The 27,543-nt window shown below is 42.6% G+C and overlaps 1 protein-coding gene across 1 annotated transcript in view; it reads right to left on the minus strand.

The window, feature by feature from the left end:
- Window positions 1–27,543, minus strand: part of BFSP2 (beaded filament structural protein 2) — a 106,982-nt gene that overhangs the window by 25,964 nt on the left and 53,475 nt on the right. Inside the window, exon 4 of the mRNA XM_075547864.1 lies at window positions 25,372–25,533. Coding sequence (XP_075403979.1) covers window positions 25,372–25,533 — 162 coding nt within the window. The remainder of the gene's footprint in view (window positions 1–25,371; window positions 25,534–27,543) is intronic.

Here is a 27,543-nt window from a genome sequence, read left to right on the forward strand (position 1 = left end):
ATGTTGAATATGAATTGCATTCGCTTATTGTCTCAAGTATGTGAGTTGTTTAATCTTCAGAAACACCTTGCTTTAGAAGTAAGGGCCTCACACTTTTTATGTGAAAGAGTTATTAAAAACATCTAAGATACGTGGATTATTGATTTATACAGATTTAATCCCTAAGTAACAGGACACTGTTTACACAAACAATGGGGATTAGTGGTGAGGCCAAACTTACAATAATACTCAATGACAGTGGCAGAACCAGGCCTACTAGATTAATACATATCTTGATAAAGCACAGGAGGCATGGAAGCAGTAAGTATATGGGAGTCCGCCTACAACCAGTTCTGTAGTATTAGCTTGTGTTCTGCTTTGTCACACACCATGTAGTTTTGGCTTTAAATCCACAGACTTATGATTTGTAGCAAGCCTATACTTGTTTAATATCCTTTTCTCAATTGTGTTTTAAATGCCTCACCATGGCTAAATTAATGATGCTATCAACAAACTGACCTTATGCTTCAGGGAGTTAAATGATAATGTTCTCTAATATAAAATGACAAAGATGAACCGGAGGCATAGATAACCCATAGAGACCTGGATATATTTTGGGCTCTCACTTAATCCTAGCCCCAATTTAAAAACAATTAGTTCTTACAACATGGCCCTGCTCATTACAAGTCCTCATAAAGTGATCACTGAAGATGTGGGAGTTACAGCAAAATGTGGTGAAGAAACTAGATGGTGACCAGCTATCAGAAAGAATGGGATCTGGGATCTTAAAGGTTTGTCTTCAAAGAACAAGTCATCTAAGTGAGACATTAACAAAGCCCACATAGAAGAAGAACCCCAGCCAGTGTGATAAAAAGATTGTAAGTAATATTATTCAAATCTGAAGGCAGGAATGGTATCAGAGCCTAAATTGTGAGCTCCTGATTTGCAGAAGGCTGTGGGTGACAGTGGAAGGCCAAAACCCATCTGCAAGAAGTACACATAGAGTAAGCCTCTGGTGACTTCCCTCTGACCATAATCAAGAGATGGGACTATGGGTTGTCAGACAGAGTACTGCAGAGACAATCATCGTAGATTAAAATGCAGCATCTGATTTTAATGGTTAAAATGTAACATCTTAATTGATTCCCCTTTTGAAAAATCTCAGAGTACTAGCAGTTTAAAAAACCCACACAAATGAAAGGGAAAATGTGGATGAAGCCTCCAGTCAATTCCCTCTTAACATACACTACTAGAGATTTGAAAGCCTCTGTAGCGTACAGAACACACGGGAAAGTGGATTATGTAAGTAGGCTAAAAGCTACTCAAGTAGAAAGCAAATGTTTTGAGAATGATGATGGCAACAAATATACAAATGTGCTTGGAATGGATGAATGGATTGTGATAAGAGTTGTACAAGCCCCCAATAAAATGATTAATAAAATGTTCTCCTGTTTGACTCATCTAGTTTTTAATATTTTCTGTTTTTTTTTCAGCTAGAGTTTTGTTATTGTTGGTAGCCTTTTTGACACTTTGTTCTGTATTTTTCTATGTTTTTTCCATATATGAAAACTGGAATCAGTGAATGTGGATTCAGATAGTGATTGGACTGAGGGCCCCTGGGAGGTACAGCAGGAGAGGGTGTGGGGAAACAGGAAGAGGTACGAGAAGGAAGAAAATGTTCTAAAATTGATGGGGTTAATGGAACATACTATACTTATTGATATGACTGAACTATTGAATTGTATGATGTTGGAATGTTTACATAAAATTGTTTATACAAAAATTTGGTCCAAAAAAGATCCACTGCAACTTATTGCATGAGAAATAAGTCTGGGTCAGCACCAATGGAAAAGACCCCTACTGAAATAGATGTACGCACATATTATATGTTAGGCATCAAGGTAGCAGACGGACATGGGACCTCTACTCAAGTATTCCCTCAGGGAAAGAACACTTTGTTCTAATAACCTGGCATTGCATGATGCTCACCTTTCTGACAAGATCGCTGAAGACAAAATGGGTGCATAAGCAAATGTAGTGAAGAAAGCTGATGGTGCTCAGCTAGCAAAAGATATAGCGTCTGGGATCTTAAAGGCTTGAAGACAAACAAGTGGCCAACTAGCTGAGAAGCACCAAAATCCACATGGAAGAAGCACACCAGCCTGTGTGATTATGAGGTGTTGATGGGATCGGGTATCAGGCATCAATGATCCAGAACAAACAATCATATCAACGTGAATGAGAGGGAGTGCAGAGTGGAGACCCAAAGTGCATCCATCAGTAGACAATTGGACATCTCCTTACAGAAGGGTCACAAGGAAAGAGAGAAGCCAGACAGGGTGCAGTAGAGCACTGATGAAACATACAACTTTCCTCTAGATTTTTAATGCTTCCTCCTCCCACTCTCACGATCCCAATTCTACCTTACAAACCTGGCTAGACCACAGCATGTACATGGGTACAGATAAGAGCTGGAGACACAGGGAATCCAGGACAGATAAACTCCTCAAGACTAATGAGAGTAGGGATGCCAGGAGGAAGAGGGAAAGGTGGGGATACAAAAGGGGAACCGATCACTATGATCTACCTACACTCCCCTCCCTGGAGGATGGGCAACAGAAAAGTGGGTGAAGGGAGACATCGGTCAGTGTAAGACATGACAAAATAATAATTTATAAATTATCAAGGATTCGTGAGGGAGGAAGGGTGGGGGGTGGAGAAAATGAGCTGATACCAAGGGCTCAAGTAGAAAGAAAATGTTTTGAAAATGATGATGGCAACATATGTACAAATGTGCTTGACACAATGAATGATTGTATGCATGGATTGTGATAAGAGCTGTGTGAGCCCCCAATAAAATGATTCTTTTAAGAAAGGAAAATATCCATATGACCCATGAATGGAAGCACTGCATAGACCATTGTCTTGTTTGAGTGTTTCTCTTTTCTTTTTCTCAGTTGTTCCAAGTCATTTGGGAATAAAAGAAAGCCTGTAAGTAAAATATATATGATTAGCTTTGAAATCAGTAGAAGCATGGTGGGCAGGAATATTCTTTGAGGCTAGGGACTTCACATCTGCAGTCCAAAGTGCAAGCTCCATCACCTGGCTTATATTTAATCAATGGCTTTTGAGTGAATGAGTGAGTGGAAATTCCTTGACAGAGGAGGCTGCAATGTTAGGTGCCCCCTAAATAGATAGCCACTGTTAGACCATTGGTCAAACAGTTATGAACTTGAATCCCACTTCAGGAGATGAGGGCCTGAGCATACCTTACTAGCAGATACATCTGTTGCCTGAGGTAGGGTAAAGAACCAGCAAAGATTGGGCAAAACCTATCTCAATGAGGTAGTCTTTTTCTTTAAAAAAGTTACTCCCATTTTTCTTTACTTTGTTCTATTAACTGGGATATGCTCTGTGGCAGACAGCCACAGGAACTAGATACTGGCCGAACTGACTCCTCTAGCGACCCCTCTCTATCCGCTAATATTGTTTGAAAGCCAGCGGGAACCACTCTGCATTGAGTAAAAAGGAAATGAAAACCTCAGGCTATATTTGTAACTCATATCACAGAGAGAGGTCTAATTTTCCCACTTTGCAAAGAGCTACTACGAATCAACAACATACCATAAAAATGACCCAATTGAAAAAACAGGCAAAAGATATCCACATAACCTGATCGCACACACAAAAGGAAATATGTTTGAAATCCAAGACACAGAAGGATGTTCCATTTATCTCACGATATGGCAAGGCAAAGTAAAACTACCCAGAAAGCCCATGTATGGACAGATCGCGACGTGTGAGCAATCACAGTACTGCAGAGACTGGGGGGGACCGGCACTCTCAGATACTTTCCGTGGGAGCGAATATTCTTACTACCTTTACAGCGAACGTCTTAGTGATATTAAGATTACCAATGTATGTAGTTAAGATTATTAATGTATGTAGTTTTTGATCAAACAATTCCATGCATAGGATTTTTTCTTATGGACAAATACATTTTCATGTTTAGAAATGAGAGACATGCAAAATTGATACCTACGATCATATTTGTATTAGGAAATTATCTAAATGTTTATCAGCAAAGCATTGGATAAATAAATTCAGGCATAGCCATATGGTACAACAAGAGTTGGAAACATTTTTTCTGTATGGAATCAGATAATATTTAGACTTTGCAGGTCATATTCTCTTTTGTAGTTACTCAGTTCTTTTTTTTTTTAAACAATTTATTAGGGGCTCATACAACTCTTATCACAGTCCATACATATACATACATCAATTGTATAAAGCACATCTGTACATTCTTTGCCCTAATCATTTTCTTTTCTTTCTCCTCTTTTCTTTTTTTACATTTTATTAGGGGCTCATACAACTCTTATCACAATCCATACATATACATACATCAATTGTATAAAGCACATCCATACATTCCCTGCCCCAATCATTCTCAAAGCATTTGCTCTCCACTTAAGCCCTTTGCATCAGGTCCTCTTTTTCCCCCCTCCCTCCCCGCACCCGCTCCCTCATGTGCCCTTGGTAATTTATACATTGTTATTTTGTCATATCTTGTCCTATCCGGAGTCTCCCCCCACCCTTCTCTGCCGTCCCTCTCCCAGGGAGGAGGTCACATGTGGATCCTTGTAATCAGTTCCCCCTTTCCAACCCACTCACCCTACACTCTCCCAGCATCGCCCCTCACACCCTTGGGCCTGAAAGTATCATCCACCCTGGATTCCCTGTGCCTCCAGCCCTCATATGTACCAGTGTACAACCTCTGCTCTATCCAGCCCTGCAAGGTAGAATTCGGATCATGGTAGCTGGGGGGAGGAAGCATCCAGGATCTGGGGGAAAGCTGTGTTCTTCATCGGTACTACCTTGCACCCTGATTGACCCATCTCCTCTCCTAAACCCCTCTATGAGGGGATCTCCATTGGCCGACACTTGGGCCTTGGGTCTCCACTCTGCACTTCCCCCTTCATTCAATATGGTTCATATATACATATATATATACATACACACATACATATACATATATATACTCAGTTCTTCTTACAGTATAAATATAACCATGGAAAATATGAAGCATATCCAAAAAAAGGGAACTTTTTTTCAAAGCTATGTATTTCATTTTTTTGTATACAAAACAACCTTATCACCTTCAAAGTACTCTCCATTAACTTAATACATTTGTCAAATCTGTGAACCCAAACTTGGAAACGTCTTTCAAACTCATCTCTTTGGATGGCTAATAGCACCTTCCTCATTTTTCTCTTCAATGTCGTCAAATTGCTGTCCTTTCATGTCCCTCTGAATGCGTGGAAAAAAAAGAAGTCTCATGCAGTGAGGCCAGGTGAGTCAGGTGTGTGGGGCAAGGGAGGCACGCTGTTTTTTGCCCAAAACTGGCACAATGAGATGGCTCAGTGAGTGGGTACATTGTTGTGGTGGCAAAAACAGTCCCCCACCTGCCACAAATCAGGCCTTTTTGGTCACACAATGTTACACAATCTTCTCAGAACTACTAAATAGGAAGTGGTATTAACAATCTGACCTGGTGGAATGAACCCCAAATGTAATACAAGTTGACACTTTTTTCTGTTGGGAAGTTGACAGATGTCTAAAATGAGGTTTGTCATCAATCAACATTTTACCTTTTCTGAAATGAGAAAACCACTCACACACTTGCATTTTTCCCAGCTTGTAAGCTGTGTTCATTTTTCTGTCCTTGTAAGCTGTGTTCAACATCACAGCAGTTTCTGTGGCATTTTTCCTGAGCAGGAAACAGAATTTCACAGCCACATGCTGTTATCTTAAATCGGCCATTACAGAAAACGAGGTTTAAGTAAAACTGCTTTCATGAAAAAATTCTCTGTGACCAGAGAGAACCTTCCCAGGTGATGCCACTGGGTGCACTAACTCAGAGTGAACTGCTTGATGCTCAGGCAAAAAAAAAAAGTTCAGTGGGAAGAATGTGTACTATGAAAGCTCCACCAATTGGATATTTTTTGAGGGGGGGGGGTGCCCCCTCGCGCATGAATAAATGAGCTTGTCTAAGGTCCAATTGAATTTTATTTGTAGTGGAGGAAAAGACTCCAAATTCCCAACAAAACAAAACTCAGACGTATTGGACTAGTTGAGAATAGAGGACTCCCAAAGACTACTACCTTGAAATACTCTTTGTACCTTGAAAAGAAATTAACTCCTGAGGTCTCCTTGTGGATTAATAACAAATTGACCCCAAAATAATTATGATCACGCATAATACTATGCCCCTTAAACAACAGCAAAATTAAATCACCTATATGAGATTGACTGGTCAATAATTACTTTAAAGCAAAGGTAAGAATGTGAGGGGGTAGGGAAAGTAGATGAATGGAAATGGGACAACCAGAATAGACATACTGAGGATTTCACACATTGTGAAAAACGTAAGAAATGTCACCGAGCAATTTGTGTAGAAATTGTTGAATGGGAAGTTATAGTATGAACTTTCACTAAAATCACAATAACACATTACTTTTTAAAAACTGGATTTGTGTGTGGCGAAGAAAGCTGATGGTGCCTGGCTATCAAAAGCGATAGTGTCTGGGGTCTTAAAGGATTGAAGGTGAACAAGCGGCCATCTAGCTCAGAAGCAATAAAGCCCACATGGAAGAAGCACACCGGCCAGTGTGATCACGAGGTGCCAAAGGGACAAGGTATAAGGCATCATGCAAAATATATATATATATATATATATATATATATATATATATATATATATATATATACCATAGTGAATGAAGGAGGACGTGCAGAGTGGAGACCCAAAGCCCATTTGTTGGTCACTGGAGATCCCCTCACAGAGGGGTTTAGGAGAGGAGATGGGTCAGTCAGGGTGTGATGTAGTACCGATGAAGAACACAGCTTTTCCCCAGATCATGGATGCTTCCTCCCCCAACTACCATGATCCGAATTCTACCTTGCAGGACTGGATAGGGCAGAGGTTGTACACTGGTGCATATGGGAGCTGGAGGCACAGGGAATCCAGGGTGGATGATACCTTCAGGACCAGGGATGTGACGGGTGATACTGGGAGAGTAGAGGGTGAGTGGGTTGGAAAGGGGGAACTGATTACAAGGATCTACATGTGACCTCCTCCCTGGGAGAGGGATGGCAGAGAAGGGGGGGGAAGGGAGACTCCGGATAGGGCAAGGTACGACAAAATAACAATGTGTAAATTATCAAGGGCTCATGAAGGAGGGGGGAGCGAGGAGGGAGGTGAAAAAAAAAAGAGGACCTGATGCAAAGGGCTTAAGTGGAGAGCAAATGCTTTGAAAATGATTAGGGCAAAGACTGGACGGATGTGCTTTATACAATTGATGTATGTATATGTATGGATTGTGATAAGAGTTGTATGAGCCCCTAATAAAATGTAAAAAACAAACAAACTGAATTTGTAAGAACAAATTCTGCCTATGGGCTACAGTTTGCCCCATACATTCCCCATCCCCACTGTGGTAGAATATAATATTGGGCAGCTATAAAGCAGTATTTTCCACATATGACCATGTGTGTAAATACATGCATTTTCTTTGTCTGCGCATGTTGCTTCGGCGTGGAGACCGTATGTGGACGCCGCAGCTACACAAGGGAAATAAAGAACCCAATCCCACATCTGCCTGAGGATGAGTCCTATGAGGCAGAGGTCAGACACGCCCCACCCTCTCATGTTCTTTACCCTGTTCTGGCCCCTACCACCCCTCCCATGGCACTCTGCTCTGTTGGATTTGCTCACTGACCAGTGCACATTTTGGTCCTCAGATGTTAGACTCATTTCTGGGTATATCTGACCTGCTGGTCAAAAAACAAAAAGATACCAGTCTTTTCCTCCCAGCTCTAGTTTTTGAAATACAGGATATAATGCCACATATCATGCTTTACTCTGCTCATCCCTAACAGATGAGGACCTTTTAATGTAGTGTTAGCTAGTCTGAGATTGAGGAAGTGCATGCTAGCTTTATTTCAAGTAGTTGGTGTTGCAACAAGTATTTGGGTCGTTATACATCATATGGTATCCTTTGATCCAAAGAAATATTTGAACCGTGAAAATCACTGAATTTGGAATTTTCCCTAGGCATCACTTCATATTTATTAGGAACTGAATAGCAAGCAGTTTCAACTTGTTATCTTAAAAAGGAGCCAGAAGTAAGAGTTATTGTACAGTCAATAAGGAGCCCTGATGGCGTAGTGGGTTAGGTATTTGACTGATGACCACAAGGTCAGCTGTTTGAATCCATCAGCCATTCTGCAAGACAGAGATGAGTCTTTCTGCTCCCATAAAGATTTACAGCCTCAGAAACTCACAGGAGAAGTTCCACTCTGTCCTGTGGTGTTGTTACGAGTCATAATACTCTGACTGGGAGTGCATTTGGTGCAATGATCCAAATGTTCTGAAACCCGAAATGGATCTGTCAGAGTTCAAACTCCTTTATTAAAATACAAATACCCCAGTCTTGTTATAAGATGACACAACTTCTCCACCTGTGCACAGAACCTCTTAAGAGAAAAGTTAGAATTTTTCTTATAACGAAGCTTGGAGTCAACTTCATCTCTGAAACATTTAACGTGAATTGTCCATTGGCTTCTATGTATTAAAATGAGTTCTGAAATGTTTACTGCCCAATTTGAAGAAAAATTTACCTCCTCATAATTTTTATAATTGATATGATTTTCAGCATTCTTAATTGCCCTGACACCTTCCACATATGGATGTGCTCCTCCATTCTTCTCAGGCTGTGTTCTGGCTTACAGCATCTAATTGTAGTCTCTGTATACCCTGCACAAAAGAAACCCGCTGTTATGTAATCGATTCTAACTCCTAATGACTGCAAGACAGAGAAGAACTACCCCTTTGGGTTTCCAAACATTTAATCTTTTAAAGGCGGGTTCGAACCACGGACCATGATTGGCAGCTCAATGCGTAACCAACCAGCCATGAATTTAGAGTTTCCTTGGAAGTTCCCTAACACCTAATTATTTTTCAATTATTTCTTATCTTTTTTTTTCTTATCCTGTAATTTGTGGGTCTGAATGATTTGCATGTTTAAATCTAGGATGATACATTAATAAACTATATCATTTAATAGCTGAAAACATAGTAGAATACCACATTTAAGAAACTAGAGCTGAGGCACGAGGCATATTTCTGAATTGGCATCACAAATAATCCCAGGAAAAGGCCTAAAAGCCAAGAAAAAAGTTTTTTGTTGGGCTGTGTAATCTACTGCAATGGCCACACAGAACTCATAGACAATCCTTAGAATTATGATTTATGAGGAGGTTAACCAGTTACCACATGCCAAGATGAGAAAACATTAAAGATACAGTCCTTTTGTCTGAAGCCTCGTGTCTCAGCTACGCCAGCAAGGGTGTCTCTCCCTGGTCCCCAGTCTCTCCTTCATGTATGTGACCCTAAGCCTCTGCCCTGATATAGCAATGTTACAAAACTCCGTTAGTGCTGATAAATGCCAAGAGGTACCCTACCTCACAAGCCAACCTCCTGCCGGAAGTGCTCAGCTTTATTCAATGCAGGGAGAGGCTCTGCTGCCACCACCACTTCTCTGGGTGGGGATCTTAGATGAATTCCATCCCCAGGGTTCTTCCTTCTTGGTGGCTGTCAGATTCTCTCTTTTTGCTTCTGAGATGGCTCACTTTATACCCATTGGAATGGCAACACTGACCAATCCCTTCCAGTAGAGTTTCACACATGCTGCTTACCTATGTACTCCTAATCAGTCATTTGGAAGGAGTTACAAAGATAGGGGCCAAAGAGCCATACCAAGCAATTCTACTTCCCTACAATGCAAAAATGACTCTGGAGACATGAGAAAAGGGAAACCTTGACTGAGCTGATGGAAAGGAATGAAATGGCTGGGACATGGGCTGATTAACATTTTCATTGTATATCACTGTATACATTTTGATTTTTGAATCAAATGGATGTACTATATAAGAAATATGTGTAAGTGAGATAGTTAAGGTTTATTGTGCCAAACTGGCCAATAAACACATATGGGGTTCATTGAAGGATGGAGAGATAAATGGCTCGGTGAGCCTTGCTTTTCTAATTCTCCGGTCTCTTGCTTTGTGATGGTCGGGCCAGGGTGCCGCTGCCTTAGCCAGTTCCCTGCTTCAGCTGGCAAGGCTCACTTCCTGCAAGACATCCCTGTTGAGAAGCTGCATGGACCTACCCCGATGCAGCCCTGGGTGCTGGAGCAGCCGCATAGAGACAGACCCCTGCCAGCGCTGAGATGCTTACACGTTCACTGACTCGGCTTTCCTCATGGAGTCTGCATCATAGTGTGTGTTTTGTGAGATGGAGGAGGACTTTGTGGATTGGTGTTGGACATATGGGTTAATGTTGGACTTGTGGGCTTGGGTAGCACTGGGTTGGGATGTTTTCTTGATGTGCACTTAATCTTTATATAAAACTCTCTCTTATACATATGAGTTTCTGTGGCCTTGTTTCTCTAAAATATCCAGGCTAACGCATTATAAGTCAAATAAAATTACATTAAAAAAAAAGCAAGCTGGGGCCCTTATGAGTTGTAGGAACACTGAAAAAGACTCCCCTAGCCACACAATCAAATAATGATTTATGTTACCGAAGAGCCATCAGCAATGGAAGCCAGCTTAGCACTACACAGGGACAGTAGGTTACGAGGTTCCCTCGGGGTTACTGCTGTCTTTTTTGAGAGGCAGCTCCCCATGTACCAGCACGGCAGTGCTGCCTTGGGCTATCTTGCATTCTAGAGCCAAGGACCTCCGGCAAAGAAACAGAAACTCATTTTGCCCCAACCTCATAATTTCTAGGGACAAATGGACTCTTGCTCAAAGCAAGAAAAGAAAAGGCACAGGCAGAGGAGCTCTCACAAGATATTTGTGTTTACAGGGCACATTGTTGTTTGTGACCATGAAGGACACCTAAGGTCTCTTGCCTCCTCCTGGGTGAGTCTAGAACTACTCCATCCTAGATTGTAGTCACTGGCGATATGTAGCTTTAAAAATTCAAATTAATTAAAATGAAATAAAAGTTTAAAGCTCAGTATCCTGGTTGTATCAGCTTCATTTCAAGTGCATGTGTGGTTACCATATAGGATTTGGGGGTAGTTTATAGAACGCATCCATCATCACAGAATGGTCTACTGGGCGGCACGGCTCTTGCCAGTTTCTAATGTCTCTTCCTACTCTAAGAAGAGCAACAGGCAGAAGCCTCCCGATCCATTTCAGTGTATTTACCTCTCTTCATTTTTAATAGTTCCCCCAATCCGCCATCCTGTGTTAGGCATTCTGGTTACAGCTCACAGAAAGCTCCTGACCACAAAAGCCTTCAGCTGACCCCAGGGGGAATGCAGTCTAATTGCCAGAGATGGGAGCACGGGGAGCAATCAATTTATGGTAGTTTTCATGGCCCTTCCCATCCCACTGCCCTTGAGTTGATTCCACTCATAGTGACCCCATTGTACAGAGGGGAATGGCCGCCCAGGATGTCCAAGTTCCTACATCTTTAGGGAAACAGAGGATCCTAATTGTAGACTACGAGCCAGAAAAGACAAAGTGGCAATGAAATCCAGTGGAAACGATGAGGCAATCAATGTGTGGTGTGTTGAGCCACGCAGTGTGTGGCAATACATCAGCAGAAAATGAACAATACACCTTGCTACGTGGGTGGGACTCTGATCACATCCATGAGCAAGCACAAGTGAGGGAGAGGGGCCAACGTTTTGAATCCAGAGAGGCTTGCTTCAACCACTTTGGAACACGCAGCCTGTGCGGTGGCCCTGTTTCCAGAAAGTTCAGAGATTGTAAGAAAAGGTGTCAGTGGATTAGTGTTGGATGAGATCTCTCACAATACACTATGGCAGGAACGACGACTTCTGCCCAGTAACCTTGAAGATGGTCTCTGGCTGCCCAGAGCATCATTTTCCAGTCAGCGACAAAGAATCTTGGAAAGGGCTGCGTTCTGTGGATGTGACCCCAGTGGAAATGACCTCCCTGCAGGAAAACAGCGAGCTGACTTCCTTCTCTCCTTTCCTTCCTGGCTCCCGTCCTTCCTCATAGCAGCTCGCACGTCATAATAGGAGGTGCTTCAAAAAGTTCTTGGGAAACTTCCGTTCTCTTCAAATTCCATTTTCCCACACAGGGTTTGAAGGCCTCTCCTGGCACCTGGGTCCAAGGTTATTATCATGCGAGCGAAAGGAGTAGAAAGGCTGTCTTCCCGTCGGAGCTCTGGGGTGGTAGGCCCAGCTTTTAAGGGGCCTCTGTGCTCTCTGTCCCCCCGTGCCACGTCCATGGTTTGGTTACTTCATATGACAAGTATGGAGGGATTTTACAACTGTAAGTAAGATCCCAGCGTAGTTGATTTTGAGATTATTCTGAGTGGGCTAGGTGCTAGTTTGGGGGGTGGGGTGGGGGCTGCCCAATACAAGTGCTTTCTTTAGGCTATTAGTTTGTTTCTGGACTTGAAGTCTTTTCACAATAACTGACAGGGTAATTGCTGAAAGCCCACATGTCCACATATGTTTTAGGGTGTAAAGGTACTGAGAGGCCTTAATATGCCAAGGTCGGTGTGTTTTATGGTCAAGATCAGGACTCTGTTGTTGGTAACTCGCAGCACCGCCACCATGCACTGGGAGACACACTGGGACTCACAGCCACCCCGAGAGCAGGCTAGAACTGTTCCACAGGGTTTCCAAGTCTGTGAGTTTTTTAGAAAATAGTTTTATTGACATCGAAGTCACATATCCTCCAGTTCAATAGTTCAGTTACATTGAGTCGTGTAATCGTCACCGTCATCTATTTGAGTTAATCAGCCCTCCAATCCTGCCGCTGCATTCTTCATACCATCCAGCTTCCCTGATGATGTGTTCAGCAGACACATTGCACAGTATGGTGACAGGATACAACCCTGACGCACACCTTTGCTGATTTTAAACTATGTAGACACAACTGCCTCTTAATCCACGTACAAATTCCACACAAGCACAATGAAGTGTTCTGGAATTTCCATTCTTCTCAAGGCTGTCCATCGTTTGTTATGATCCATACAGTGCGTGCCATGGCACAGTCAAAAAAATACAAGCACACAGCTTTCTGGCATCCTCTGCTTTCAGCCAAGAGGCATTTGACATCAGCAATAATATCTCTGTTCTTCTTCTGAATCCAGCCTGAACCTCTGGCAGCTCCCTATCAATGTACTGCTGCAATTGTTGTTGGATGATCTTCAGCAAAATTTTACTTCCATGTGATATCAATGATATTGTTAGGTAATTTGAACATTCTGTTGTGTCACTTTTCATTCGAACTCTTCCAGTCAGTTGTCCAAGTTTCCTGGCATAGAGGAGTAAGTGCTTCCGGCGCTTCATCATCTTGTTGGAACATTTTAATTGATATCCCATCAATTTTTGGAGTCTTGTTTTTGGCTAAGGCTTTTTTGTTTACATGCCACCTCCTGAAACGATGGAATGTCAACTAGTTCTTCTTGGTGCAGTGACTGTGTGTTCTTTCCATCTTCTTTTACTGGTTCCTGCATCCTCAATATTTTGCCCCAAAACTTCTTCAGTATTGCAATGGAAGGATTTGGGGTTTTCACTGTCATCAATAGCTTTCTGCAAACCAGATGTTCACAATTTAAGCTCTGCTACTGTTCCCTTCTTCAGATTTGGATTTTATTATTCACAATCTTTGGATCACACAGGCTGTGCGCTTCTTCCATTGGGACTTAGTTGACTCAGCCTCACTTAGAAGGCCACTTGCTTAAAGACATGTCTTTAAAACCACAGACACTCTTTTTTTCTGTGAGCCCCAAATATGTTCCTATATCTAGGGTTATATATCACTTTAAGGATATCATTATCATTTTATAATAGGAGTCTTATAAATTATCCCCATGGGACATAAGGTAATTCTATTACTGATATCACTAATTTAGTCAATGGTAAAAAATCTAAAAGGCTGCAGAGTAAAGAAAATAATACAAGCACAGGACAGTTTTTCAGACCACAACACATGAATTATTGACCTATACAGATTAGAAGTTTAAGTGGCTGGACACTGTTTACAGGAACATTGAAGGTGGGGGATAAAGCAAAACTTTTAATAGTATTCCTTCACAGAGACAGACCCACGCCTCCAAGAATAACACGTCTCATAAGCAACGAATGAGATAGTGAGCCAACTTTGTTTCCATGAACCATCTATCACCCCCTTTATTTGCACATCTTGAAAGCCACTTTGGCAGAGGTGGCCTCATCCCAGCTGGGCCAACTTCTGAAGATGGAGGGAGAGGGAGCAGGCCAATCCATTTGCTGCCCTACAACATTGTTCAAGTACATCCACATCAACAGACACTCCTACAAGAGTGATCAGTGAACCTTACCGGAAATTCAAGTCAAGACATGAGTTGGGGGACTCCTTGTCTTGTCTTGCAGAAGGCAATTATACTTCTGTGGGTAAACCAGAAGGAGCAACATGCCATCAGGAAAAAAATACATAACAATACTTACATAGAACACAAGGAGGACATTTTGTTCCTAATTGGACACTTTTGACCTAGTGCTTCTACCAGCTTTTGAAGCCCTAGGCCACATGCTTCAGGCAACTGGTACTTTAGACTCTGTCGTTTTCAGGCACATGACATCCCTCATGGGCCACACCAGGAGGATCTGACCTGGAAACCCCACTAAGTGGGATTTACCTTAAATTCACCTTTAGCAACTTAAGGAACTGACAAACTCCCTTGGACGTAAGGCTGAAACACCCTGGTGTGAGAAGAAGCAGATGACTGCTATCCCTGGGTTAGGGATTGGTGGCCAATGGACTTCAGTTCACATCGCTTGCTTTGAGGGTGCCCAATGAGTGGGGCAGAGGTCCAACACGACCCTATATTTACTATTTTGGGGGGGTTATTTTTTGCTTTTTGATGATTAAGCCTGTGATCGTTAGGGAAGCAGATTGCCACCACAGAGCAGCTGGTGGGTCCCAAGTGCTGACCTTTCAGACAGTAGCTGAGTGCCTAACCACGGTGCCATCGGCGCCCCTTTGGTGATTCTCCAGGATGGGGACCTGTCAGCCAGCATTCGGATCCCAGGGAACAGTGGAAGGGCATGTAAGCTGTCAGTGTTCCCCAAGGGGGTCTTCTGCAGGTCCATGGCTAACCTGAGTTCTGCACAGTGGTGCAGCGTGCTGTCTGAGACCCCGAGCATCCTGTCCCTGCCCTAAGTACCACAGTGAACAGGCAGCGCCAGACTTTAGGAACCTTCAGAAGTTCTCTGAACTGACCCAACATCCCTCCCCCGTCACTGAATCATGCACCTTCCCATGCTACATGAACTGAATCCTGGAGTTAAGTGGCATCCCTGGCAGGGGTGCTGTTGTTAGGTGCTGTTGAGTCAGTTCTGACCCATTGCAGCCCTGTGGACAACGGCACAGACACTGTCCAGTCCCGCGTCAGTCTCATAGCGGTTCCTCTGCTTGAGCCCCTTGTTGTAGCTACTGCGTCAACCCGTCTCCTGGAGGGTCTTTCATTGACCCTTTACTTGACCAGCATGATGTCCTTTTCTATGGACTGGTCTCTCCTGACAACATGTCCAAAGTATGTAAGACGAAGTCTCAGTATCCTTGCCTACAAGGAGCACTTTGGATGTACTTCTTCCAAGACAGACTTACCTAATACTCAAGTATAAGCTGACCCGAATATCAGCCAAGGCACCTACCATATATACTCGTGTATAAGCCGAGTTTTTCAGCACAAAAGTTTTTCGGCTTATACACGGGTCAGTGGCATGAATGGATGCCATCTGGTCAAGCCCGACTAACAAAAGGAGGAAATCTCATGAAGCCTGACATAGAGTTAATAGCAAAGTGGGTTCGAGGTGCAAGGGAAGACATTCCAGAAGACATGGTGCGACATGCCTTCCAGAAATGTAGTATTAGTCATGCTATGGATGGCAGTGAAGCCTGTGCTTTGTATGAAAATGACAGCAGTGATGGTGATGACGGCGATCTCAGTGAGGACAGCATCTATGATGACCTCACACCAGCTGAAGCTCTGCATTGGGATACGGATGATGATGAGGAATCCAGTTTTGAAGGATTTTAACTCTACATTTTAGCTTGGTTGCTGATTGAGCTCAGGGAATAGTACTCTTAAGTTATCATTGTTGATACCTTATTGTTTTTGTTGAACTTATTTTCCACTTACTGTGCTGGTTTACTAATGTTAAATGACTTGTCCTTTTATTTATGTTTTTTATTTTAAATAAATACTTAAATACATTACTCCACTGATGTCTCAATTTTTAGTAATTTTATTTTCATTTGTTTTGATTATTGAAACTCACCAGTAGCTTCTGCATTTTCCACCCTAGGCTTATACTTGAGTCAATCAGTTTTTCTGGTTTCCCAGGTAATAATTAGGTAGCTCGGCTTATACTCGGGTCAGCTTATATTTGAGTATATGCGGTAATAAATTCTACCACCAAAACGGCATTTAAGATGTGCTGAAAAATTTGGCTTATATTTACGGTATATACGGTATTTGTCCTTTGAGCAATGCAGAGCATTTTCAACACTCTTTGCCAGCGTCAAAATTCTTCAGGGTCTCTTATTCATTGTCTAGTTTCCACAGGCACATGAGGCATGAAAATACCATGGCTTGGGCCAGGAGCTCAAAGTAACATCCTTGACTTTGAACACGTTAAAGCGGCCCCATGCAGCAGAGTTACCCAAGGCAACACATCTGGCTGGAGAGAATGTGGGGGCCATGCAGCCCCAGTCAGAACCTCTTCATCAGCTAAGGCCGATTTTTAAAAATGCTGAGTTGGAAGCTAAATAGTTGCAGATGCTGATGATAAACCATCTGTTGCTCAGTTCCTACTGCCAGCAGGCACCCCACTTTGCCTGAGGCCTTTCTCTAAGCCTGAAAGCCGTCCTGCTAGCCAAGGGCAGGGGACTGGTGGTCACAACCCCCCAACCCCCTGGATCTCCCTCTCCTGCATTCTACTGTCCTAGACCATTGCCTAGATGGCACTGCAGTCTCCCTCCTGGCAGCTGGTTTGATGCCACTGCTGGTTATGACACTAGTTACCCCCACCCCTTTCCCATCTCTGCCCCTCTTTACTGGTGTTTTCTCTCCCACCCTAATTCCCACATAAATCACTTCCGCCTCACTCTTTGTCTCAGGAGCTGCTTCTGGAACCCAAATGAATCATGTCGGTTCATTTCAGCCTCCCCGGGCTGAAAGGTGATTTAGAGCATGCTTGCGATCTCTTTGCAAAGGTAGACAAAACCAAACAAAAGAAGAAGCCAACCCAGCAGCGTGTGTGCTAAAAGCCATTTCACATTTGTGCTGTGAGCCGAGAGCCCAACCAGAGAAGCTCAGGACGAGCCAATGCCAGCCCTCGAGGGCACAGCTGCAACTGACAAAACCGTTTGTCGGAGGCTTTCTGGCTGTCAGTTCTGATCTTCCCGGACGACCGGACGACCGGAGGCATTTGCTCATTCTGCAAATATTTTCGAAGCCCTGCCTCTTTGCCAGAGGCCCCGGCAGGCTGGCGAAACTGAAACCAGTCCCGTCTGTTTTCTAGGAGAGGACTCTGTTCAACAACACAGTGAATCTGTTCAGAATTAATGTTTGAATTACCGTGGTGGTGGATAGGCATTTTCAAGTGGGTGAATAATGCCAGGTTTTTAATTTTTCTTCTTCCTTTTTGCAACCTGTAGCAATTGCTGTGGAATCGGCTGGAACTCACAGAAGCCCGACTCTTAGTGCCTTGAACTCTTAGTGACTGACTGAGGTGACTGCAATTTGTGGGGATTCCATGTGTGGAAAAGTCAACCTGAGCTGAAGGTGGTCCAGTGGTTGGTTGGATTTTTAGAAGGAGACCAGGCAATCTTACCTCTGAGGCATGTCTGGGTGGACTTGAATTTCCAAACTTTCATGAGCTGAGAGAATTAAGTATTTGTACTGTGCCAGGATTCCTTTTCAAAATTTAAAGGAATGATTTTCTTCCATTGTAATATCTGTACCTTTTCTCAAGGAATACCCCACAGGGGGGCAGCCAGGCTGCAAACCCCAGAGACACCTAGACGGAGCTGTGGGAGCAAAGCCACTGAGAGATGCGGCGTTAAGGTCTCTGGTCTGAGAGCAGAGAGGCAGATGAGGTACTTACTGCTTGCTACTGTGTGACCTCAGGAAGGTCATTGTCCTCTCTGGGTGGCCGGTTCCTCTACGTGAGGGCATGGCATGGGATGGACTCTAGGCTTAATTGTTGTGAACACTCATGAGTCTTAAAAGAGACAAAAGGAACCAAAATTAAATCAATGATTTCACTTCACCTTATCTCCGTGTTGCTCTAATTCTGATTACATGTGGGCAGGCCTGTATTTTATTTCACTATTTAAGCGTCTACTTTTTGTGGTGACAACTGCAGGTTTTAAAGAAGGGAAGCTATTGAGAGCGGTTGTCTCTCGGCCCGTTGTACTGCAGTAGCTTGCGGGTTGCTATGACGGTGGAAGCTGTGCTATCTTGATTTCAAATACCAACAGGGCTAATAATGCGGGACGGGGCTCAGCGGAGTTTCCAGAATAAGACAGACTAGAAGAAAAGTCTGGTGATTTCCTTAAACAAACACACGAAAACCCCAAATCCAAAACATTAGCCAATGAAACCCTATGGATCCCAACAAAACCTTGTTTGCTCGAGTGCTAGAAGATGGGCCCTCTAAGTTGGAGGATACGCTGAGGATACACCCAGAGGATACGGCAGCTGCAATATTGGACTAGAGCATACTATCACTTGGGAAGGATCGGGTGATACACTCAACGGCAACTCACAATAACGGGCAGTGGAGAAAATCACTTGGAGAGCTTGAACACAAAGCCCCTTTCTTCAGATTTGATTGATCTTGGCTGGACTTCAGCATGGCATTAAAAAAAAAATCTCTGAAGTCATTCTGCTGGGCAGCCAGTGTTGAAAATCATTAAAGGAATCTTAAGAAGTCCCAAGGGCTCAGTGGTTAAGTGCTAATGAAAAGATCAGTGGTTTGCTTACAAATCCGGCTAGACCAGAACATGCACATGGGTACAGATAAGAGCTCACAACACAGGGAATCCAGGACCGACAAACCCCTCAGGACCGACAATGAGAGTAGTGATACCAGGAGGGTAAGGGTAAGGTGGGGGACAAAAGTGGGAACCCATCACAATGATCGACATATAACCCCTCCCAGGGGGATGGACAACAGAAAAGTGGGTGAAGGGAGACGTTGGACAGTGTAAGACATGAAAAAACAAATTTATGAATTATCAAGGATTCATGATGGAGGGAGGATGGGGAAGGAAGGAAATGTGCTGATACCAAGGGCTTATGTAGAAAGAAAATGTTTTGAAATTGATGATAGCAACTTATGGACAAATGTTCTTGACACAATGGTTATATTCATGAATTGTGATAAGAGTGGTAGGAACCCCCAATAAAATGATTTTTTAATTAAAAGAAAATATCATCAAGAGGGAAAAGGCCGAGCTACACTGCTATAAGGCAGCGAAGGATGAGTCCTATGTAGACTTTGTGTCCCGATGAGAGGATGCCGTGTTAGAAATGCATAGGTGGTGGAAGACCTAGTTCTATTGAGGACTGAAAATGCCTTATGACCCTACAAGGAGCAGGGGATGCTTTTAGATTATCTTAGAACACGTAGGAATGTAAGTACACATAAATACAAGGCAGACCTAGCCACTGCTTTGGCCAACTACACCAGGCCTAAAGGAAAATGCTTTACCTGCAGGAAGACAGGTTATTTTCAAAGAAAGTGCAGGCAGCGCAGGCCAATCAGCCCAGCTGAGAAAAGCCAGAGCATGGGCCAGGATCACATAGGTCAGGTTTAAAGGAACTGGGACTTTGCCCCCCTGGGCGAATCAATGCCGCTCAAGATTCAGCAATAAGGGATTTCCATTAGCAAACGCTTCCCAACAGGGAAATAGGGAACAGAGCTTGCTCCAGGCTCTGCCCAGCAGAGCACAGAAGGCAAGGCTGCTGCCTGGCCGAGCAGAGGAAATCTTAAAGAACAATCTTGCCCAACCTCATAGCAGGAGATCAGACTTGGCCAAACTTGCAAAGCCCAGCCTCTGTTCTTGCAGCAGTAAGTTTGACTAACCAAGAAAAGGCTCAGAAGCCCTCCCAGCTGTCTGTCGATACCAAAATGCCAGAGGCTCTACTTGAAAGAGTAATGCAGCTCTTTTTTTTCTTTTTAAAATCATTTTATTGGGGGCTCGTACAACTCTTATCACAATCCATACTTCCATCCCTTGTGTTAGCACATTTGTACATTTGTTGCCATCATCATTCTCAAAATATTTTCTTTCTACTTGAGCCCTTGGTATCAATCAGCTCCTCATTTCCCCCTCCCTCCCCAACCCCTTTCCCTCACGAACCCTTGATAATTTATAAATTATTATTATTTTGTCATGTCTTATACTGTCCGATGTCTCCCTTCACCCACTTTTCTGTTGTCTGTCCCCCAGGGAGGGGGTTATAGGTAGATCATTGTGATGGGGTCCCCTTTCCTTGCCCACCTTCCCCTTCCCCTCCTGGTATAGCTACTCTCATTATTGGTCCTGAGGGGTTTATCTGTCCTGGATTCCCTATGTTTCCAGTTCTTATCTGTACCAGTGCACATCCTCTGGTCTAGCCAGATTTGTAAGGTAGAATTGGGATCATGATAGTGGGAGGAGGAAGCATTTAAGAACTAGAGGAAAGTTGCACGTTTCATCATTGCTACACTGCACTGACTTGTCTCCTCCCCTCGACCCTTCAATACGTTTCTTATCAGGGAACTACTCAAGAAGTTCCGATTGATACCAGAGTTATTCAAAGGTATGAAGGAAAGCCAAAAAATTATAATTAAACCAGAAATTATTAAGAATGGTACGTGGGGTTTACTTCCGGAAAGAACTATGAGGCATTTATTAAGAAAGTCCAACCTAAATTCTCAAGGTGTTCAGATTGTTACTGGAATTATTAATCAGGATGATGAAAGAGAAATTGGGGCAGTGATTAAACCTGACATACCCTGTTTTATAAATGAAGATAGTTTAAGCCAATTTTTGCTTCCTTGCATTTGTAGAGTTAAAGTTTATACCTATCGGGAAAGAGCATCTGAGAAGTCTGTCCACCCTACGAATCAAGGGGTCTTTTGGAATGCTGTTGTGGGGAAGCAACAGCGCCTCCACATGGAATTAGAAATTGAAGGGAAAAGGGTTTTCAATTCGGGATATGGGGTCACATCCTTAAGACATCCATGTAGGCCTAAGATCTGCGCACTAACTTCCCCTAAATCCACCATGGAGGAAATAAGAGAAGTTAACCAAGACAGAACATTGCAAGATTGTAAAAACTTACAGTGTAAAAAGCCTGAAGGGCAATACAGCATAATTGAGCTGGTAACCATAATGATAAATTTAAAGAAAAAAAGTCTGTTTGATAAGTTTGTTCAAAAACATCTGAATAAAGTTATTAAGAATATTTTCAGTCTTTCAAATTATCTAACAAGCTATTTTGATGGTCTGAGTGCTGGGAGCTGAAATTTACATAACAATGGAGTCTATTTAACTAGTTTTACTGGTTTAAAACCTAGCAAGTTAACTGAGATTGATAGAGGTGCTTTAAAACAGAAGGGGGAGAAGAAGAGAACTTCTATGTGTTTGAAGAAGAGAAAGTCTATGTGTGTGTTTAGTCTTTTTAACTTAAAAAATGTTCTCCTTACTAAAAGCTTGTAAAAAAATTAGGGCAACGAAACACATTTTCACTTCTATGGAAAAAGCTGATTCTAAGAAGTCCCAGGAAGAGGGAAATCGCGTTTGGGATACCAGTCCATGCATCACCTCAAAGAAGGGTTATACATTTATGTTTTTCGCAGAAGAAAGCAGATGTAACCACGTTTAGAGAAAGATGAAGGACAAGGACTAGATGAAGAAATCACTAAATCCTCACCATGATTCTGTTTCTAGGTTGCTAACAGTCCAAAGGGAGGGGCTATTTGTTTATGTTTTCACAAAGGAGATAGGTGAATTTCTCCTCGGCCAGCAAGGCCTAAAAGCTGGTGTTGTGACCTGAGTGTTGAGCAAACAGCCCAGACACCCCTGTTCTATTACTGAAGTCATCCAAACATCAAGATCTCGCAGACTCGTGAGAATGGCAAGTGCTTCCTGCTGAGACATTTCTACCATTGCTGATGCTGCCTAAGCGACACTCTGGGACTCTATCATAGCTGAACATTGCATACAATAGTGACTGGACTATTACAACAGGCTGTTCATTTGCTAAAAGATCAAGAGTATGGACTTGTAACATCAATTAATGCTAAAATGTGATTGCAATGTAACTGATTATTTTGTGTAACTTCTTACCCATATTATAAGATATTGCATGCTTGGGATTTGATTAGGAAAAATTTGCAAGGGTATAAGGGAAATATTTCATTGAATATTAATTAGCTAAAAAAGAGGATATTTTCTATATATTCAAAGATAGACTTAAGGCATTTCCTAGTTCTGAGGTGATTAAACAATTGGTGGATGGCGTAGAGAGAGGCTGAATCCCACATGCTTAGGTTCAAAGTATTTCACATAGCTTAAGTTCTAGTCTGACTGCTGTTCATCATAATTTTGATGATCACAGCCTTGTGCTCGTTCTCTAGGAAGCTAAGAGCTATGAAAAGAGACCATGTTGCCTCTATGAGTCTATCACGTTTTAAACATCATACAGAAGGGGGAAATGTGGGAAACTGACAATGTGAGCAATATGACTAGGACTATGTTCCCTAACTCATAACAGAGGGAATCTGGGAAGCTGGTATTCTATGGTAGGAAAGCCACCACTTTGGTAAGTTAGAGATAAAAACCAAGTACATTATCCTGCTTTAAGTAGCATTCCCCCAGATTCTCCTGTAACAGTTCTGCTGCATTGAAATGAGCACATGGTTGATTCTGTCTCCCTACAGAAGCAGATATTCCTTGATTATCTCTCCTGCCATGCCACCCATCCCTCTCATGCCTTCCCCCAGTGCAGGCTCACCTGTGAGCTCAGGGACCTTACTGCGATGTATGTAACTCCTGAATATGCACGACTTATGGCTACCTATAAATGCCCCAGGACAGTAAAGACCCTCTCTCTCTTCTCTCGCCTCCATGTGGATCACCAAGAGGGGCTGAGGTGACCGTGTTACCATGAAATGTGTCTGAATCCTTAATTTACGATCTTTCCTATCTCTCCTATTCTCTGTGACTTTATTATAATCTTTATACATTATCGCTGTACCGTTGCGCCTACGGACCCTGTGGTTGTTAGCGGCTGGTTTACTCTAACAGTTGACAACTTCAAAGCAAAAAAGCCTCCCAATAAAATGATCCAAACAAAAATATAAAGGTCAGTGGTTTGAACCGACCGGCTCCATGGGAGAGCGATGAGGCAGTCTACTTCCCTAAAGATCTACAGCCTCAGAAACAGTTTCTGTCCCACACGGTTGTGATGAGTTGGAATGAACTCGTTACATTTGATGGGCCAACAACAACAACAACAAATCATTCCTAAGAGTGTGGGAGCAGCTCTCTTCCTTCTCTCAAACACCTACCTTGTTTTGTTTTGTATTTTCCTCCCTCTTCCACTCTTTTCTTCTTCTGCCTTAAAACCCCAAACTCATTAATGCCAAACATGAAGGGAAGACTAAATCCCATGCACTGGATTTCTTGGTTAATTCCTTATAATGCATGCAGTTTAAGAACAGTCGTCTTCTCTCAGGAACGTGAGTGCTACTTAAGAATAGAAAAACCCCAAACAAGAAAGAAAGAACATCTCAACGTGTCAGATAGGCCCATCCTCAAAGATGAGCCGTGCTACCCATGCGAGCCCACTAGTCTTAGTTTCAGGAGACGGGTCAGGCTTTCTACTCCTGTCCAGAGCTAGTCTTGGAAACCCGGAGGAGGCTGTTTACCATGTCAGATAGGGTCACTGTGAGTCCAGAGTGACCCAATGGCTGGGAGTTTTTGAAGTGTTTTTTTTTAACCCCAATCTTTTCTTGATACTTTGGTTTTTATTGCTAATCTTTTTGCATGCTTTATTCCACTGTGTATTTCAGGGGTCGGTAAACTCTAACCCACAGGCTCCATCCAGTCTGCCTTGATTTTGTTGATAAAGTTTTGTTAGGACACCTGGTCATTCATTTACATGCTGTCTGTGATTGTTTTCACACTTCAGTGACCGAGTTCAGTGATGGTAAGAAGGACAGTCTGACCCACAAAACATGAAATATTTCCTGTCTGGTCCTTTCTCAGAAAAATTGTCTTCACCCCTGGTATATATCAATCTGATATTTCCCCCATTTTACCTTACAGCTTGAGTATTTTCCCATTCTACTAAAAGTGCTTTGTAAATAGGATTTCTAAGAGTACCATATATTTTATCATGTGGTTATGTTGTGGTTAAGTTTATTATTCTCCTAATTCTTAACATTTATGTGGGTTCCCCCTGCTTTTTTACTCTAATAATATTTCACTGAGTGTGCTTGGACATGTTATACATGTTTTTAATTATTTTTTGCCCATGTTAAGTTTTACCCATGTTTTTCATTGTTTCTTTAAAGTAGTGTCTAGATGATTTAACTAGCAGTTGTTGACATCGTCAAGCCTCTCAATACATATCACCAAGTTCCTACTCAAAGATGCTATGCCAATTGGTACCCTCCAATACTTGAGGAAAGAGTTTGCTTTCCCAAACACTTGCCAGTGCCAAGTATCACTATTTAAACATTTCTTGCTTTCAGACAGGAAAGCAAAAAGCTAATACATCCACTTAATTATGAGCATAGTTAGGTACCAAGACCACATTAGTATGAAGAAAAGACATTTGACTTTATGTGAAAATGGAGGATGATCGTATCATATTACAAAATGGAATATCAGTATATGATTACATAATTGTCAAGTCGCATCATTACCTAACTGCCTGACTACTGAGAATTGTGGGCCCGCAAACTGGAGACATAACCTTGACCATCATATTCAGCATTACTCTCACCTCACAACTTGGTGTTCCTTACTGGCAGACCTATGTCGTGAAAGTACAAAATGGTCAGATAGGTTTTTTTTTATGTTCATAAAGTTGAAATGTTAGATAACGAGATAGTTGATAAACAAAGAGTAGGCTTATTGCAGTTTGCATTTCTTCTCTGTCTAATGAGATCTGACATACTGTTAAGCAACTGCTTTTCCACTTATTTGAGTGCACTTTATTTTCTGTCTAAGCTTGGCATCCTCCGTGCAGGCAGAGTGCAGGATGCTGGTCCTGTCTCTCACCTTGGCTTGGAGCAAGGATTCTGCTTCCATCCGGTTCTTTTTAGCATCTCTCTCCCAGAAAATTCTGATGGTCTCAAGGATGTCATCCAGGCCAGTGCCCATGGGGATGGCTACTTGATCCTGCTCAGATCCTGACAACTGTTTGTACAGCACCTTCACATCCTGAAAACAAAGGTGACATTCCAAGTGAGCTGCAGGGGAGCAAGTCCGGAGAGGAAGTTCTAGAGCTCTGTGGGCAAGTCATCCCATTTTCCCTCTGCCAGGGCCAAAGGTGGAAAAGGCCCGGATCCTTTTCTGGACCAACATGCCATGTTTGCTTTCTTTTTTAACAAAGATACATTAAAAAAAAAAGTAAACCATTTTACTGGGGCTCTTACAACTCTTATAACAATCCATATATCAATTATATCAAGCATATTGTTGCCACTACTTTAAACATATTTTCTTTCTGTTTGAGCCCTTGGTATCAACTGCTCTTTTCTTTCTTTCTCTTTTAATAATTTTATTGGGGCTCCTACAGCTCTTATCACCATCTATCCATCCATCCATCCATCCATCCATCCATCCATCCATCCATCCATCCATCCATCCATCCATGTGTCAAGCACATTTGTACATTTGGTGCCATCATCATTCTCAAAACACTTGCTTTCTTTTTGAGCCCTTGGTATCAGCTCATTCCCCCCCCTCTCCCCCACCCTCCCTTCATTCCTCACCCTTGACAATTTATTAATTATTATTTTGTCAAGTCTTACACTGACTGATATCTCCCTTCACCAACTTTCCTACTGTCCATCCCCCAGGGAGGTGGGGTATATATGTAGATCATTGTGGTCAGTTCACCTTTTCTCCCCCCACCTTCCCCTCCTGGTATCCCTACTCTCATTATTATTCCTGAGGGATTTATCTGTCCTGGATTCCCTGTGTTTCCAGCTCTTATCTGTACCCATGTACATGCGGTGGTCTAGCCGGATTTGTATGGTAGAATTGGGATCATGGTCATGGGCGGTAGGGTGGGGGAGGGAGGAAGCATAAAAGAACTAGAGGAAAGTTGTGTGTTTCATTAGTTCTATACCGCACTCTGCCTGGTTCGTCTCTTCCCTGTGACCCTTTTGTAAGGGGATGTCCAATTGTCTACAGATGGACTTTGGGTCTCCACTCTGCACCCCGCCCCTCTCATTCACATTGATTTGATTTTTTGTTCTGGGTATTTGATGCCTGATACCTGATCCCATCGACCCCTCATGGTCACACAGGCTGGTGTGCTTCTTTCATGTGGACTTTGTTGCTTCTCAGCTAGATGGCCTCTTCTTTATCTTCAAACCTTTAAGACCTCAGACACTATATCTTTTGATAGCTGGGCACCATCAACTTTGTTCACCACATTTACTATGCACCCATTTTGTCTTCAGCGATCGTGTCAGGAAGGTGAGCATCATAGAATGCCAGGTTATTAGAACAAAGTATTCTTGTGTTGAGGGAGTGCTTGAATAGAGGCCCAATGTCCATCAAAGACACATTTCTTACGCTGATCTTTATCAGTTCAAAATGAAAAACAAAAGATCAGGAAAAAAACTAAGTAACCACAGCAGATATGGATTTAGACATAAAGCTAGACGAAGCTGAACGAATGAGGTTTAAAGATAATTTTGGATCTCTGGAAGATTTCTGTTGGAGAGAACTGTCAAAATGCTGAGCTAAGGAAAAGACCAAGTGTGCGCATTGTTTCGTGGTCAGCGTAAGGGTGGACTCCAGAAGGACCTTCCTCATGAATCTAATTGGGTCGGCAGATTCCCTTGGATGTTACTGATGGGGTTGGATTGTTTATCCCCAACGTGCCCTAACGCGACGAAGACAAGCGTATTTCTGAGAGACAAGCGGATATGTGTAGTCATCACTGATTGTGGAGACAAGCTCAAACACATTTTGTTTGGAATAAATCATGCAGATATAAACTGGAACCTTAGCAATACTTTTTTTTCTTACCCTAGTCTCGGGTCTTTCTGGCCTTGCGTGTAGAGTTCTGCTAAAATGATTGGGTAGATCACAATTTAGCAATGGATTGGCCAACATTCTATGCAAGTAGGGTGTGTAAAACAAACAAATAGGATTAACCCACTCATGCAAGAGTGAGTTATTTATGATTGCAGAATGCAGCGTGAGTGATTTTAG

Source organism: Tenrec ecaudatus, chromosome 4, assembly GCF_050624435.1.
Source record: "Tenrec ecaudatus isolate mTenEca1 chromosome 4, mTenEca1.hap1, whole genome shotgun sequence".
Taxonomy (NCBI): domain Eukaryota; kingdom Metazoa; phylum Chordata; class Mammalia; order Afrosoricida; family Tenrecidae; genus Tenrec; species Tenrec ecaudatus.